At 38.9% G+C, this 14,065-nt stretch overlaps 1 protein-coding gene and 1 long non-coding RNA gene across 2 annotated transcripts in view; both read left to right on the forward strand.

Moving 5' to 3' along the window:
• The window catches only part of LOC132190443 (uncharacterized), a 15,549-nt gene extending 6,984 nt beyond the window's left edge, over positions 1-8,565 (forward strand). The window contains exons 6-10 of the mRNA XM_059605434.1: positions 4,364-4,437; positions 6,905-6,975; positions 7,161-7,246; positions 7,359-7,468; positions 8,269-8,565. Coding sequence (XP_059461417.1) covers positions 4,364-4,437; positions 6,905-6,975; positions 7,161-7,246; positions 7,359-7,468; positions 8,269-8,331 — 404 coding nt within the window. The 3' untranslated portion in view covers positions 8,332-8,565. The remainder of the gene's footprint in view (positions 1-4,363; positions 4,438-6,904; positions 6,976-7,160; positions 7,247-7,358; positions 7,469-8,268) is intronic.
• On the forward strand, positions 4,450-6,895 carry LOC132190444 (uncharacterized). Its single transcript, XR_009441134.1, has 3 exons — positions 4,450-5,114; positions 5,419-5,490; positions 5,608-6,895. It is a non-coding gene; the product is annotated as an uncharacterized LOC132190444 (long non-coding RNA).
• Positions 8,566-14,065: the final 5,500 nt, after the last annotated feature.

The raw sequence follows: 14,065 nt of genomic DNA on the forward strand, positions 1-14,065 counted from the left end.
TTTTGATGTACTTGTTAAGGAGGTTTGGTTTTAGAGGATTATGGTGTTCTTGGATTCAACATTGCATATCCTTGGTGCGGTTTTCGATTCTAGTAAATGGGTCTCCTAAAGGATTTTTTAGCAGCTCCAGGAGTTTGAGACAAGGGTATCCCCTCTCTCCTTTGTTGTTTGTTTTTGTGATGGAGGCTTTGAGTAGGATGATATCTGCGGCGGTTCAGGGGGGGTTGGTAGAAGGCTTCAAGGTCGGCAATACTATTGTCTCTCATCTTTTATTTGCCGATGATACCTTGATTTTTTGCAATGCTAGGCCCGCCCAGTTACGCTATTTGCGGAGTGTGTTTTTGTGGTTTGAAGGTGCATCCGGTTTGAAGGTTAATTTGGCTAAGTCGATGCTAATTCCGGTGGGGAATGTGGAGCAAGTGGAGTTGTTAGCTGGTATTTTAGGGTGTGAGGCCGTTACTTTGCCAGTGAAGTATCTTGGTCTCCCGTTGGGAGGCTCTTATAAGTCCAAGCAGATTTGGGATGGAGTTATCGAGAAGATCGAACATCGGTTGGCCAGTTGGAAAAGGGTGTATTTGTCGAAGGGGGGTAGGGTCACCTTTATCAAGAGCACTCTCGCTAACTTGCCCACTTATTACTCGTCTTTATTCCCTATTCCGGTGAGTGTTGCTAAGCGCATTGAGAAGCTTCAATGCAATTTCTTATGGGGTGGGATAGGTGAGGAGTTTAAGTACCACTTGGTGAAGTGGTCGCAGGTTTGCACTCCGATCAAGGAAGGAGGGTTGGGAATTAGGAATTTATTGGTGTTCAATCGCGCTCTTTTAGGAAAATGGTTATGGCGATATGGGACGGAGAGAGATGCTTGGTGGAGAATGGTGGTAGATTCAAAGTATGGAAGCTTATGGGGAGGGTGGTGTTCTGTTGAGCCTGGAAGAGCATTTGGGGTGGGGCTATGGAAGAATATTAGGAAAGGGTGGGATACTTTCAAAGGCTTTACGAAATTTGTAGTGGGGGATGGGACTAGGGTTAGCTTTTGGCATGATTGGTGGTGTGGAGATACAGGCCTCAGGATAGCTTTCCCGATTCTCTTTAGTATTGCTTGTGCGAAAGAGGCCTCAGTTGCAAATAACTTGGAGATGATAGGTGGGTCCAATCAATGGAATGTGAGTTTTTCTAGAGAGGCTCATGACTGGGAGGTGGATGTCTTTACCTCTTTCTTCCAGATGCTGCATGCAGCTAGGGTGAGTCGAGGGTCTGAAGATAGATTATGGTGGACACCCTCCAAAAGAGGTTATTTCACGGTCAAGTCTCTCTTTTTCTCATGGGCTTGTTCGGAAGGGAGGAGGTTTCCATGGAAGAGTGTTGCGGACACAGGCTCCTCCAAGGGCAGCTTTCTTTGCATGGTCAGTGGCTTGGGGCAAAATTCTGACCTTAGATAATCTCAGGAAGCGACATGTGATTGTTGTAAACAGATGTTGTATGTGCAAGAAGAGCGAGGAGACGGTGGATCATCTTCTTCTGCATTGTGAGGTTGCGTCTACTCTGTGGAGTGCCTTTTTTGGTCCCTTTGGGTTATCGTGGGTGATGCCTGGTAGGGTCGTCGAGTTGCTGGCTTGTTGGTGGTCTTCAGGTAGGGGGGGGAGTGCTGCGGTCTGGAAGATGGTGCCTACTTTTTTTTTTTTGGTGCTTATGGAGAGAGAAATAATAGGTGTTTCGAGGACTTGGAGAGGTCCTTTGAGGACATTTTATCCTATTGTTTCCATACTTTGTATCTTTGGACTATAGCGTTTGTCTTTCCGGTGTCGATTAGCTTTGATGATTTCCTTGTACCTTTTTCCCCTTCTAGTTAGGTGATCTTCTTTGTATACTCCCAGTATACTTTGGGGCGCCTACGCTTTTAATAAAGTCTGCTGACTACTTATCAAAAAATTAGTTTCTCTATAAACTCTGGGCTCGTCAAGTTCGACGTTGGTGGCAAAGTGTGCAAGTTACCGGAGTGGCCTTGTTTATTTCGACAAGATGGACCTACCCAAGATAATGTGGTTGATGTTGTTTTTTTGAGAAATGACGTGATGATGGCCAAGTTAACTTCTGCACTGTCAGAAAACATCCATGCCCTCAGTATAGGTTCTTTAGGAGTCATCTTAGCTCCTAGTTCTGAGTGGGTTATTGTTGTTAAAGAGGAGAAGTAGATTCCTTTGCCTGATTTTTCTCCTTTGCCATCCTCTCATTTGTAGGTTCGAAGGGTAATATTAGTATAGATAAGGGGAAAGTTGTTGTATCCTTTGAGATGGATGGATGTGGGGTCTAAGTAAAATGCTAACAGCTACTGTAGATGGGGACTTTCTTTTAGGCTTTTCTATGGGGTCTAGGAACATTGGTGTGCTTCACATTTCTCATCTTCTGTTTGTGGATGACACTCTGATATTTTGTGGGGCAAACACAAAAACATGCGTTATCTACGTCCATTATTCTTATGCTTTGAAGCTGAATTTGGTTTGAAGATTAATCTAGCTATGTCAAAATTGGTTCTTGTGGTTAATGTTAGTAATGTTGATGAGTTGGCCAGTATTATGTGTTGTGGGGTGTCTTCTTTGCCTTTGAAGTATATTGTCTTCCACTTGGAGCTCCTTTTAAGGCCAAATCTATTTGGAATGGTGTTATTGAGAAGATTGAGTGCCTTTTGGCGGGATGGAAGAGGATGTACTTGTTTAAGGGTGGAAGGATTACCTTAATTAAGAGCGCCTTTTCCAATTTGTATACGTATTTCAGGTTTCTTTTTTCTCTTCCTACTCCTTTCCTACTCGTGTTGGTAATCGCATAGAGAAGATATAACAAGACTTCTTATGGGGTGGGCTAGGTGATGAGTTCAAATTTCACCTGGTTAGGTGGTCCAATGTTTGTTCTCCGATTTCTAAGGAGGATTTGGGGTCCAAAAATTGCTTTTGTTCAACCGTGCTCTTTTGGGGAAGTGGCTTTGGTGCTATTTGCATGAGAGGCGTTGTGGAGAGCCGTAATTGGACACTAAATATAGTAGCTAGTAGGGCTGGTGGTATTCTAATGAAGTCCATGGGTTGTATGGGGTGGGGTGGGGTTATGGAAAAATATAAGGAGCGGCTGAGGGGATTTTCTAGTCATACCAGGTTTGAGATGGGAAATGGTTCCAAGATTAGATTTTGGCATGACATATATAGTGTGGGGATTAGGTCTTTATGGAAAATTTCTTGGATTTGTGTAGTGTTGCTCGCGTAAAGGTTCTTTTGTGGTAGATTACTTGTAGTTATCTAGTGATTCCCACCAGTGGAATGTAAACTTTATCAAAGCGGCTTACGATTGGGAAGTTGACATTTGCTTCACTTTTTAATTTGTTGTATTCCTTTAGATTGAGACACGGAGATGAAGACAATCTATGCTAGGCCCCTTCCAATAGAGGGATGTTTAATGTTAGATCTTACTATAACGTCCTTGTACCTCATTATAACACTCATTTTCGATGTAAATGTATTTGGAGACAAAAGGTCCCCTTGAGAGCAATGTTTTTTGCTTGGACAGCCGCCCTAGAGATCTCACCATGGATAACCTAAGGAAAAAGCATGTCTTTGTGGTTGATTGGTGTTGTATGTGTAAGAGAAGTGGGAAATCACTAATGCTTTGTGACGTGCTATTTTTAGTTGTGTTAAGTTAGCCTTGGGTTTTGCCTAGAAGAATAGGAGGACTTTTTGCTTGTTGGAGAGGGTTGGGAGGCAGTCTTCTGAGTGCAGCTGTGTGGAAGATAGTTTTGTCCTGTTATTTGTGATGTCTTTGGAAGGAAAGAAATGGTAGAAGTTTTGAAGATTGTGAGAGGACGGTGGTGGAACTCTAAAGCCTTTCTTTTCAAAACTTTTTACCAGCGGACAACTGCTTTAGATCTTAATTTGATTAGTTTTCATGATTTTCTTGACTTGTTTTCTCTTTATAGCTAGGTGTATCTCTTATATACTCCATGTATACTTGGGTTTTTTTGTGCTTTCCAATTAAATTTCGATTACTTATAAAAAAAAATAAAAACTGCAATTTGACTAAAACTCTAGCTTGAGCTCGACTTGTTTGGTTTATTTGGGTCCAGCTATTTTATTTAAGTCATGCTTGAACACGTTGTTAGAGCTTTGCTTGTGTTCGAGCTAAGATATAGTTTGTCGAGTCATGTTTGAGTGGCCACTATCCAACTTGACTAGGCTCAATTACATCCCAAAGTTTTTAATTATTATTTCTCTAAGGCAAGCTTCTTGTTCCTCATATGCACATCATGAATTCAAGAATCCTTTGCCCTACAATGTTATTAACTCAAAATGTTTGTTTTTTTTGTATTTAATTGATTCTTTAGGTAATTCAAGTAAGTTAACACCGTTGCAGTTGGAAACCTTGCTGACAGAGGGGAACACATCAAGATTCTGGCTGGTTGGTTCTAAGGACTTTTTTTCAGAATTCTTTATGTTTAATAATTTCAACTATGTTTACTTTCATCCTGATAGATGAATGCACTTTTAACCTTACAAAAAAAGGTTGATTCTCAGAGGCATCTTTGTCTGGAGAGTGATTCCAGCAAGTTTGTGATTGATTTTCTCTATAATGGTAATATTAATCGATAATATTGTGAGGTACATGAAGAATCAATTAAATAAAAAAAGAAAATAAACATATGGAGTTAATCACATTGTAAAACAGAACATTCATGAATTCATGAAGTGCCTCTGATCAGCAAGAAGCTTGCCGATAAAAATTATAACACTAATCACAATGACAATTTCAACAACAGGTGAGTTAATCAATAATACTGTGAAATATCTAAAGAATCAATTAAATATAAAAAAATTGTGAGTTAATCGAATTGTAAAGCAGAGGATTCTTGAATTCATGAAGTGCATTTGATCAACAAGAAAGCTTGCCCCAGAAAAAAATATAATAATGATGACAACAACGTTATGGATTGAAGAATGTTTTGCTTTACAATGTGATTAACTCAAAATGTTGTTTTTTCTAATATTTAATTGATTCTTTAGGTTTTAAGTAGGTTTAAGAATCAATTCAGCAGCTGAAACCTTGCTGATAGAGGGAACACCTCAAGATTCTGGCTGGTTGGTTCTAAGGACTTTTTCTCAGAATTCATCAAGTTTTACAATTTCAACTATGTTTGCTTTCATCTTGTTAAATGAACAGCACTTTGTTGATTCCCTGAGGCATCTTCAGCTGGAGTGATTCCAACAATGTGAAGTACCTAAACAATCCATTAAATAGAAAAAAAAAAATAAAAAATAAAAAAATTGAGTTAATCACATTGTAAAGCGAGCATTCTTGAATTCATGTTGTCGTTATTATTGTTATATTTTTTTCCGAAAGCTGGCTAGTTAGCACCCTGTAGTAAGAGTATTTATGGACCAGGTACTTCAAGTGAGTTAACACCGTTGCAGCTGGAAACTTTGCTGACAGGGGAACACATCAAGATTCTGGCCGGTTGGTTCTAAGGACTTTTTCTCAGAATTCATTCTGTTTAACAATTTCAACTATATCTGCTTTCATCCTGATAAATGAATGGGGATGTAGCTTTACAAAAATGTTGTTGATTCCCAGAGGCAACTTTGTCTGGAGTGATTCCAGCACTCTGTAATTGATTTTCTCTCATCAGCTAAGAACTGATATGGTTGTTTGCCAGATCTGAAGGACATGCTCCTTTCTTGTAAGTTAATGGAGAGAAAGGGATTCTAATTCATTTCATCTTCAGTTGCCACTAGTTATCCAATAACTGTATGATAAAAAAATGTTATAAAACCTTCGTGAGGAGATTGCAAAGGAGTTAACTCCAATTGAGAGTGTGGGGAAGGACTACCCCAGGTATAAGAAGGGAATATATCGGTTCTGAATATTTGCCTGTTAAGAGATGAACTACTTTAGGTACATGTGCGGTATATTCTTGATTTTTCTAGCTCTGGATGTTCACCTGGCTAGTGTTTGCTTGATCTAAAGAAAAACTTTAGCTTTATTCTGTTCTCTCCACACAAGGCTTGTCACCAAGGTAGGAATACAGTACTAGATAAATGCTTGCTTGGCCATTCAGGTACTGGCCAAGGCCAGTAAATGCTTGCTTGGCCATTGAGGTACTGGCCAAGGCCATTAAATGCTTGCTTGCTACTGCTTTTTTGATAGGCTTGCCCTTATGATAAGGGTGAGTACTTTCTTTTCAATTTTGAAGCAAGCAAGGTGTGTATTGTTTCTTTTGTTTTAGCATGTGTTTTGTGGTTCCCCCATTGTAACTGTTGTTGTTGCCTGGGGTGCGCCTCAGTGTAGTTATGATGTGGTGATATTCATTTTATTCTTAATTATAAAAATGGTGTTATGTTATTCTTAATTATAAAAGAGGTGTTATTTATTTTCTACACGCATATATCAGTATATGTGTACATATATATGTATGTGTGTATATATATGTAGACACATCATATATAGTGAATTTCTGAGGTTTGGAAAGATAGATTCTTCTGTTGTTTATATAAATTGAATATTGGTGCATATCCTTGCATGGTTATGTATTATTTTAGGACTTGTGTATTCTATATCATTTTCTTATTTGATAGCTTGGGTGGCTCGGATTTTTATGCTTGTTCCTTGCAAACTAGCCAGTTTCCTTGATGGGGCTTCCCTTCATGTTTTCACACTCCATTTTCTACAGATTCACTTGACTCCAAGTAATCATGCTTATATAAAGCCCCACGAAATATGTAGAGGACTCTAAAATGTGCTGATGCTCATTAATGGTTAACCCCACTAGTTAATACTCATAATGATGGTATATCTTCATTTTATGGTTGACCTACTTTTTTTCTTCTCAATTTTGAAGAATTTTTTATGATTAAACAACTTTATTTGGCAGGTAGAATTTCGTGCATCATGTTCACCTGCTTGCATACGCACAAGTCGGTGCTTTCCTGAGCTCTCAATTACGTATGTTTTTGCCTTACATGGGTCTTGAACTTTAAGAAAAAGACAAAAAAAAAAACAAAAAGAAAAGAAAAGATCCTCTTCTCAGCACCTTGTGAGAGTTGTGAAGCAAATGTGTTGCCTTTATTGCAATAGTCAATATAAGCTGTTATTACAGAATTTTGTCTGGTTATGCTTCCTTGTCGCAGATATTCGAACAAAAATTTGTCTTTTGGAGTAGTTGATCTTGGACTCTTCCCAAATGCTGCCGAAAAGTTTGGAATATATCTTGGTGGTAAAAAACAATATTAGTTTTGGAAACTGTTCAATTACATTTAGCTTCACTATTATACATTTTCTCTTTGGTTTTTGTTAAAGTTATTCATATGAGGATTATTTACTTGCAGGGAGCATGGATCAACTTCCTACATATATCTTATTTGAGAATGCAGCTGAGGTTGCACGCATTCCTCAGTTGAATCTTGAAGCAAAATCTTCTCATCCTCCCATAACTAAGGTTCTTTCTGGCACTCATCTTGTTTAATTCATGTCTAATGGTGGTTGCTTACCCTTCTTCTTGACCCCCAACATGCTATGGAACTGTCACTCCTGACCTCTCTCATAGTTGGTTGCCAATTTTTTTTCTATTTTTTTTTAAAAAAAAAAAATAAGGAAGAAAAAGACATGGGAGCTTACTTCTCATCCATATGGGAGTGAAATTCTTGCATTAAGCTGTTGCATCTCTTTCCTTTTTTGTATATAAGTAATCGAAATATCATTAAAAGCGCAAAGCGGTCCTATGTATACATGAAGTATACAAGAGAAGCCACGTAACTAGTAAGGGCAAAAAGAACAAGAAACCTATGATATCTAATCACTACAGGAGAAAGACAAGTTGTTGCCTCTTAAAAACACAATCTATCTGTATTGTTTAGGTAGGTTGTGAATGCCTTGCCTTAAGCTTTTGCCTATGAGAGAGACTACATCTTGGCATTTAACTTGGGAATAAAAGATTGTAGAGATGGAAAACCAAAACTTGGATTAAATCCAAAATAATATTTGGATTTTAGACAAACCATAGAATTAAGGGTTTTTTTTTTTTTTTTTGAGCAATCAAAGATGTGGGTTTGATTTACTAGTGGGTCCACGAGTGTTTAAATAACCAGTTGAAATATGAGCCATAATAATGTTCAACATTGAAACTATCATATCATATAGCACTATGATTTTTTTCAAGGTGAGATGAAATATCTATCGTTTTTTTTTCTTCTGAGCCACATGAAGTAATCACTAACTCCTGAAGTATATCTGTTGCAGAAACTTCTTTCCCGATATTTTGAGCTTGATCTTCACCTCCTTGAGTATGTAAATGGTAAATAGGTAATTTAACATTGATGCCTGCAATATTATTATTAATTTCCATTTGTATTCTTAAATAGCTTTCAGAGATAAAAGGGTGTAACGAATTGTGTAATCAAGTTTTATCTGTTGTATGATTCAAGCTCGAGGAAGAGTTTAATCCAGAACCATGCATTAATGTAATTCGCAGATTTTAAGCCAAAATTCCCTTCATTTGCAATATAGCGCCGTTTGGCAAAAGTTTATTCTTATTCATTCAAAAATTTAACTCGTAGCATTCTTACTTTTTACATCACATCAATCAATTTTTATTATTTAAAAAAAAAAAATCACTACAAAATAAATATTTTTTTTTTTTTTTTTGGTCACATCAATCAATTTCTAATACAGTTCAAGTAACTGTCCATTACCAAACAATTCCTATGTTATTTGTACTGGTGATGGTTTTCCTCGGAAATTGGAAAAATTGAAACTTGGTCGTGGTGCGAAGATTTGCTTAGGAACACCAGGAACAATGAATAATGGGCTTGTGACCTATGTTAGTTAGAATGATTGTAGCAAATTTGTGTAAAAGGGCTCACGTGTGTAATTGTAGGACATGTTCAGAAAACCTAGAATCGAGTCAACCCAACATTGTTTTTTTTTCTCTAATTTTCATTTATCAATCTATACAATTTAATCTTCCATCATTAAAGGTCATCGATTATAGTTAACCATTTTCATTTTGTAAAAATTACATACAGAAAATGTTGTGAACATTACAGAAGATAGGGTTCCACTTTGGAAGAATTTGCTATGGTTTAGTTGAATCTCCATGCCCCTTCCAATGGATTGATGAATTGGCAATTGACATTGAACCCATTTTAAACATCCGCGGGCCGATGTGGCAACTATGTTTGGAGGAAGATGGACACGTTTAGTGATTGGAGATACTCTTAAGGCGTGTTTGGTATTATGGGAAATGGCTATTTTGTGAATACTTTTTCATATTCATTAATTTGGTTGTAACACTGAATAAAATCCCAAGTATTATTGGTACAGTGCAATACGCAAGTGAATATAATCATATTGTAATCAAATTCGACCTCAATTTCCAACTATTTCTGCAAACCAAAAGTGTTTGGTTTCTCTGTATACCCACAAAATGCCAAAAAAAAAAACCAGAAACCTCAACATTGAAGCTCAAAACAACCCTGAATTTGACCAAATCTGTTTCTTATTCTCCTCAAACTTGGCCTTGGAAGGGAATAATCAAGAACAATCAATCTTCTTGAGAGGAAAGGGGTCTGCTATTCTGTGGGCAGTGAGGGGGATAAAGTGAATATTTAAAAAAAGGATCCTTGGATTCCTTCAATTCCAAGCCGCTTTAAAACTCTACTCCCCCCGGCTTTCCAGTGTGATATTGCAAAAACAAAACAGAAGGGGTGTAGTGCAGTGTAGTGTAGTGTAGTGTGGGTCACGCGCTTAAAGCGGTGAGATTTGGGATAATAGGAAGGAGGTGATGGTGAGAGTGGTGGGGCCGAGTAATGGTGTTAAAAAACGGGGAAGGAGATCTGCGTCACACAAAGTGCCGCCGCCGAATATTGTGCTTAATGAAGGCGACCGTACCAAATCAGAGCTGGGTTTCCACGCCGCCTTGTAGGCCCCTCCATTTCCCTGTCGGCCCACGCTCAGGCGACCCCTGCCACTTTTCTCACTCCCATTTACTTGTGCTTCGCGATGTACCCCTTACTTACATAAAATTAACCCTTTTTCTCTTTTTTTATATTTATTTATATGCTTTGTGCTTGGCGTGCCTTACTACCCTCCTTTTTTTTACTTAATTACTTGAGTTTTCTACACGCTGCAATTGGAATGTTACATACTACGAGGCTGGGTGAATATTTTTTTCCCATTTTTTTTATTATTTATTATATTTTAAAGACAAAGGCGATGATTCACTAAATCATCAATTAAGTACACAACAATTTGCCATTAGAAGTAAGCTTTCGGCTGGAAATATTTTCCATTGAAAAAAATAAAATAAAAAAAAGAAAAAGAAGAGGGAGACACAGGCGTGTCGTGTCACAGTAAAGGAGGACGAGAGGGTGAAAAGTCCGTAACGTTGACGAAACACAATGCCACGCTTTCCAAGACGAGAGAATGTCTCGTATGGCGCGGAATCTGACACGCCGAAAGATGTTGACACGCGTTCTGTTCCTAGTGGTCCCCATGTTCGCTGGAGGCTGTAGTGAGAAGCACCCTAGTGGTCCCCTTCCCCTTCCCCTTGGTAAGGTGCTTTTCTCACAACTGTAAATAGGATTCCTGAAGAATGTGTACATGAGAAAAGTGTAATTAGTGGGTTTGTGTATTACCCACATCACATGCCCCACCACACCCACCACCCTCTTCTCCATGCGCCACACATTTGCAAATTTCATATCTAAACTATCATATGCAAATTGCAATTAAAACAAGTTAATCCCGACTAGATCTTCGAGACACTGTGTAAATTACTAAATTGTCCTTTTATAAGAGTTGACGGATAAAGCTTACGCTTTGCTTTCGCATGCAAATGCAAGCATAGCTCCAAAGAATTGTTTCCCATTTGAATTGAGTTGAACTTCGCACATCTAATGCTTAGCAGTTGACAAGGCCCTACATCTCAGACCCCACTATATATCATAGGCATTAACTACGTGGAAGATAGTTAAATAATATCATTTGAGATGGAGATGCTCTAGAGATAGTCCAAGCCCTACATAAAGAAAGAATTTCTTAGAATAGATATGAACATCTGATCTGATGAGAATATCTTCTTAATATATTCCATTATTGGAGGGTGTGTCACGTCGAAAGATCTGCATAGATTAGCAAATTCACTCTGAGAATAATTTTTATAAGGTTTTGACACAAATCAATACATTTGTGCCCTTCAATGAGGGCTTAGCAAATTAGCATGGAACACCTTAAACAAAATAAACAAAAACACGAGATATTTATATTTATATTCCTCATATGGGTCAACAAGTAATTCTATAAGTCTTTTTTGTGTCCCTCTTGAGTCTCTCCAATAATGATATAGCTATTAAAATCACAATTTGATAAAAATCCAATAACGATCAATCACAATGACAATGATGAATTTAATAGCCACATCATTCTTGGAATGACTTAAGAAAGACTTGTAGCATCAACACCGGCTTAGGAATATAAATATAAAAACGAGCTCACTAGTGTTTTTGTTTATTTTGCTTAAGGTGTTTTATACTGATTTGTCAAGCCTTCATTGGAGAACACGAATGTATTGGTTTATGCCAAGACCTTATAAAAGTTGTTCTCATTGACTTTATCTCAAAGTATGAATCAAATTTGGAGAGAGGCCTTTTCTTTTGTATTCATGAGATTGCACTTGCTGAGCAAGAAGTTTTTTTGAATAATGAAATTATTGAAATCCATTTAAAAAAAAAAAAACCAAATTTACCACTTGAACTCCTTAGGTTAATAATAACTTCAAAATTTAGTATAATAGCATTCCCAACAATTTTCTTGTCATTTTTCTTAAGTTTAGGGAATCAAACTACTTTTTGCCTCTATATTCAAATGCACTCCACAATAGCTTCCATTTATAGTTCCCTATAATATTAAAATATTATTTGTTTTACCTTTGTTTTGTTTTTATATTCATTTATTTTGCATAAAAAAGTGTAAGAGTAGAAAGAATGTCATTTTATGATTATAATAAACCATGTGGAATGTTATAATTAAACTTAGGCTCCGTTTACTTCGACGTAAAATGGTTTCCAGAAAATAATTTTCGTATTTTACGGTGTTTACTTCGACGTAAAATAGTGGTCAACGAAAAATATTTTCCTTTTGACCGAAAATTCTTCTTTAATTTTCGGAAAATGGTTTACGATTTTGAAAACCGAAAACCATTTTCCGATTATGAGCATCTTATTCTTAAATCGATGGACCTTGCCAAGACCCGCCCAGAACCTCGCCGGGAATTGACCGGGACCTGCCCGGGACTTGACCGGGACCCGCCCAGGACCTGTTCGGGACCACACGGGACCTGACCGAGACTCACCCAGGACCTGCCAAGGACCCACCTAGGACTTGACCGGGACCCACCTAGGACCTGCCCGGGACTAGCCCGGGACCCACCTAGGACCTGCTCGGGACTAGCCCGGGACCCACCCGGGACTTTCTTAGGACATGACCAGGACCCGCCTGGGACCTGCCTGGGACCCGCACTGGACCTGACCAAGACCTGCCTGGGACCCGCCCCGAACCCCAGCGGGACTTGCCCAGGACCTAACCGAGACCCGCCCGGGACCTAACCGAGACCCACCCGGGACTTGATTGGGACCCGCCCGGGACCTGCCTAGGCGGATCTCGGTTAGGTCTCGGGTGAGTCCCAATCAGGTACAAGGCGGGTCCTGGGCAAGTCTCGGACGGGTCCCGGTTAGGTCTAGGGCGGGCCCCGGGCAGGTCCCGGTCAAGTCCCGATCGGGTCCCAGGCACGTCCCGGGCTGGTCCCGGTCAGGTCTAGGGCGGGTCCCGAGCAAATCTCGGACGGGTCCCGGTTAGGTCTCGGGCAGGTCCCAGTCAAGTCCCGAGTGGGTCCCAGGCAGTTCCCTGGCAGGTCCCTACGGAGTTTCGAACAAGTTCCGTGTAGGTCCCGGCGGGGACCTTATTGGAAAAAATATATATATAAAAATATATGAAAAAAAAAAAATTATTTTCCGTGTACAAGGTAAACGCCGTAAAATGTTTTCGACGAAAAATATTTTTAAAGAAAATGACTTTCCTGAAAATATTTTACGAAAGAAACCATTTTACGTCGAAATAAATGGAGCCTTAATGTATTGGATTTAACTGTAGCAATCTTAATATATAGGAAAGCTACTGTATGCGAGTTTTTGTGATTTTTAGCTTTAAGATAGCTACCGAAAATGCTCGGATAGAGTTATTTACCGTGGTGGTCCAGAACCCCTAATCGAACTGGCCTCTCTAATGCCAAGGAGAGCCAAAATAAATTAAAAATAAAAAAAGTTGGGAGGAAAGAAGTTATAAAAAAATCAGAGCACATCTGGGTGGGTGGCGAGGATCACGTTGTAAAGCAGAGGCGCAACTTCACGCGTGCGGGGGCCACACGTGGGAACCACAACAAGATATGGTCTGCTAGCGTCCACCTCACGCTTCGCAAACCAATCCTGTCACAGCCAAAAGAAAAGCGTGAGAAATTAAAAATAAATGTTGCTGGTGGCACGCTTTTCTATGCTACTGGCGCCAGTGGCCGGGTATGTGTAACCACCACTTTTACCACCCCACATCCTATTGTCACCGCTGTTGACAATTCCTTTTATTATTATTTAAAAAAAAAAAAAAAAAAAACTTTTTCTTTAGAGTTAGGCCATTGACGTGGCACCTTATCTTTGAAGGCAGATTAATTAGGGGATTAATAATAAAAAGACTAGGGTATGATTTGAATTAAAATAATAAGTGTGTGTTGGGTCCATCTTCGGATGCGGAACCTCCAAGAATCAAAGTCCACCATAGTTGGTCTGCCATTGATGCTTTTGAACCAATTAAAGATGGGTCTAAGTTTTTTATGAAGACGACGTTGCATTGACTTTATTATCTTTTTTGGAAAATTATCAAAAATATTGACCACCCCCCTATTCACTCTTCCAAATTCGTTTTAAAGGTGGGGTGTACCCATTTGCTACGGTCTTGTATAATTATAATTTAGGGTTACCAAAGTTTGGCA

This window comes from Corylus avellana, chromosome ca8 (assembly GCF_901000735.1).
Source record: "Corylus avellana chromosome ca8, CavTom2PMs-1.0".
Classification (NCBI taxonomy): domain Eukaryota; kingdom Viridiplantae; phylum Streptophyta; class Magnoliopsida; order Fagales; family Betulaceae; genus Corylus; species Corylus avellana.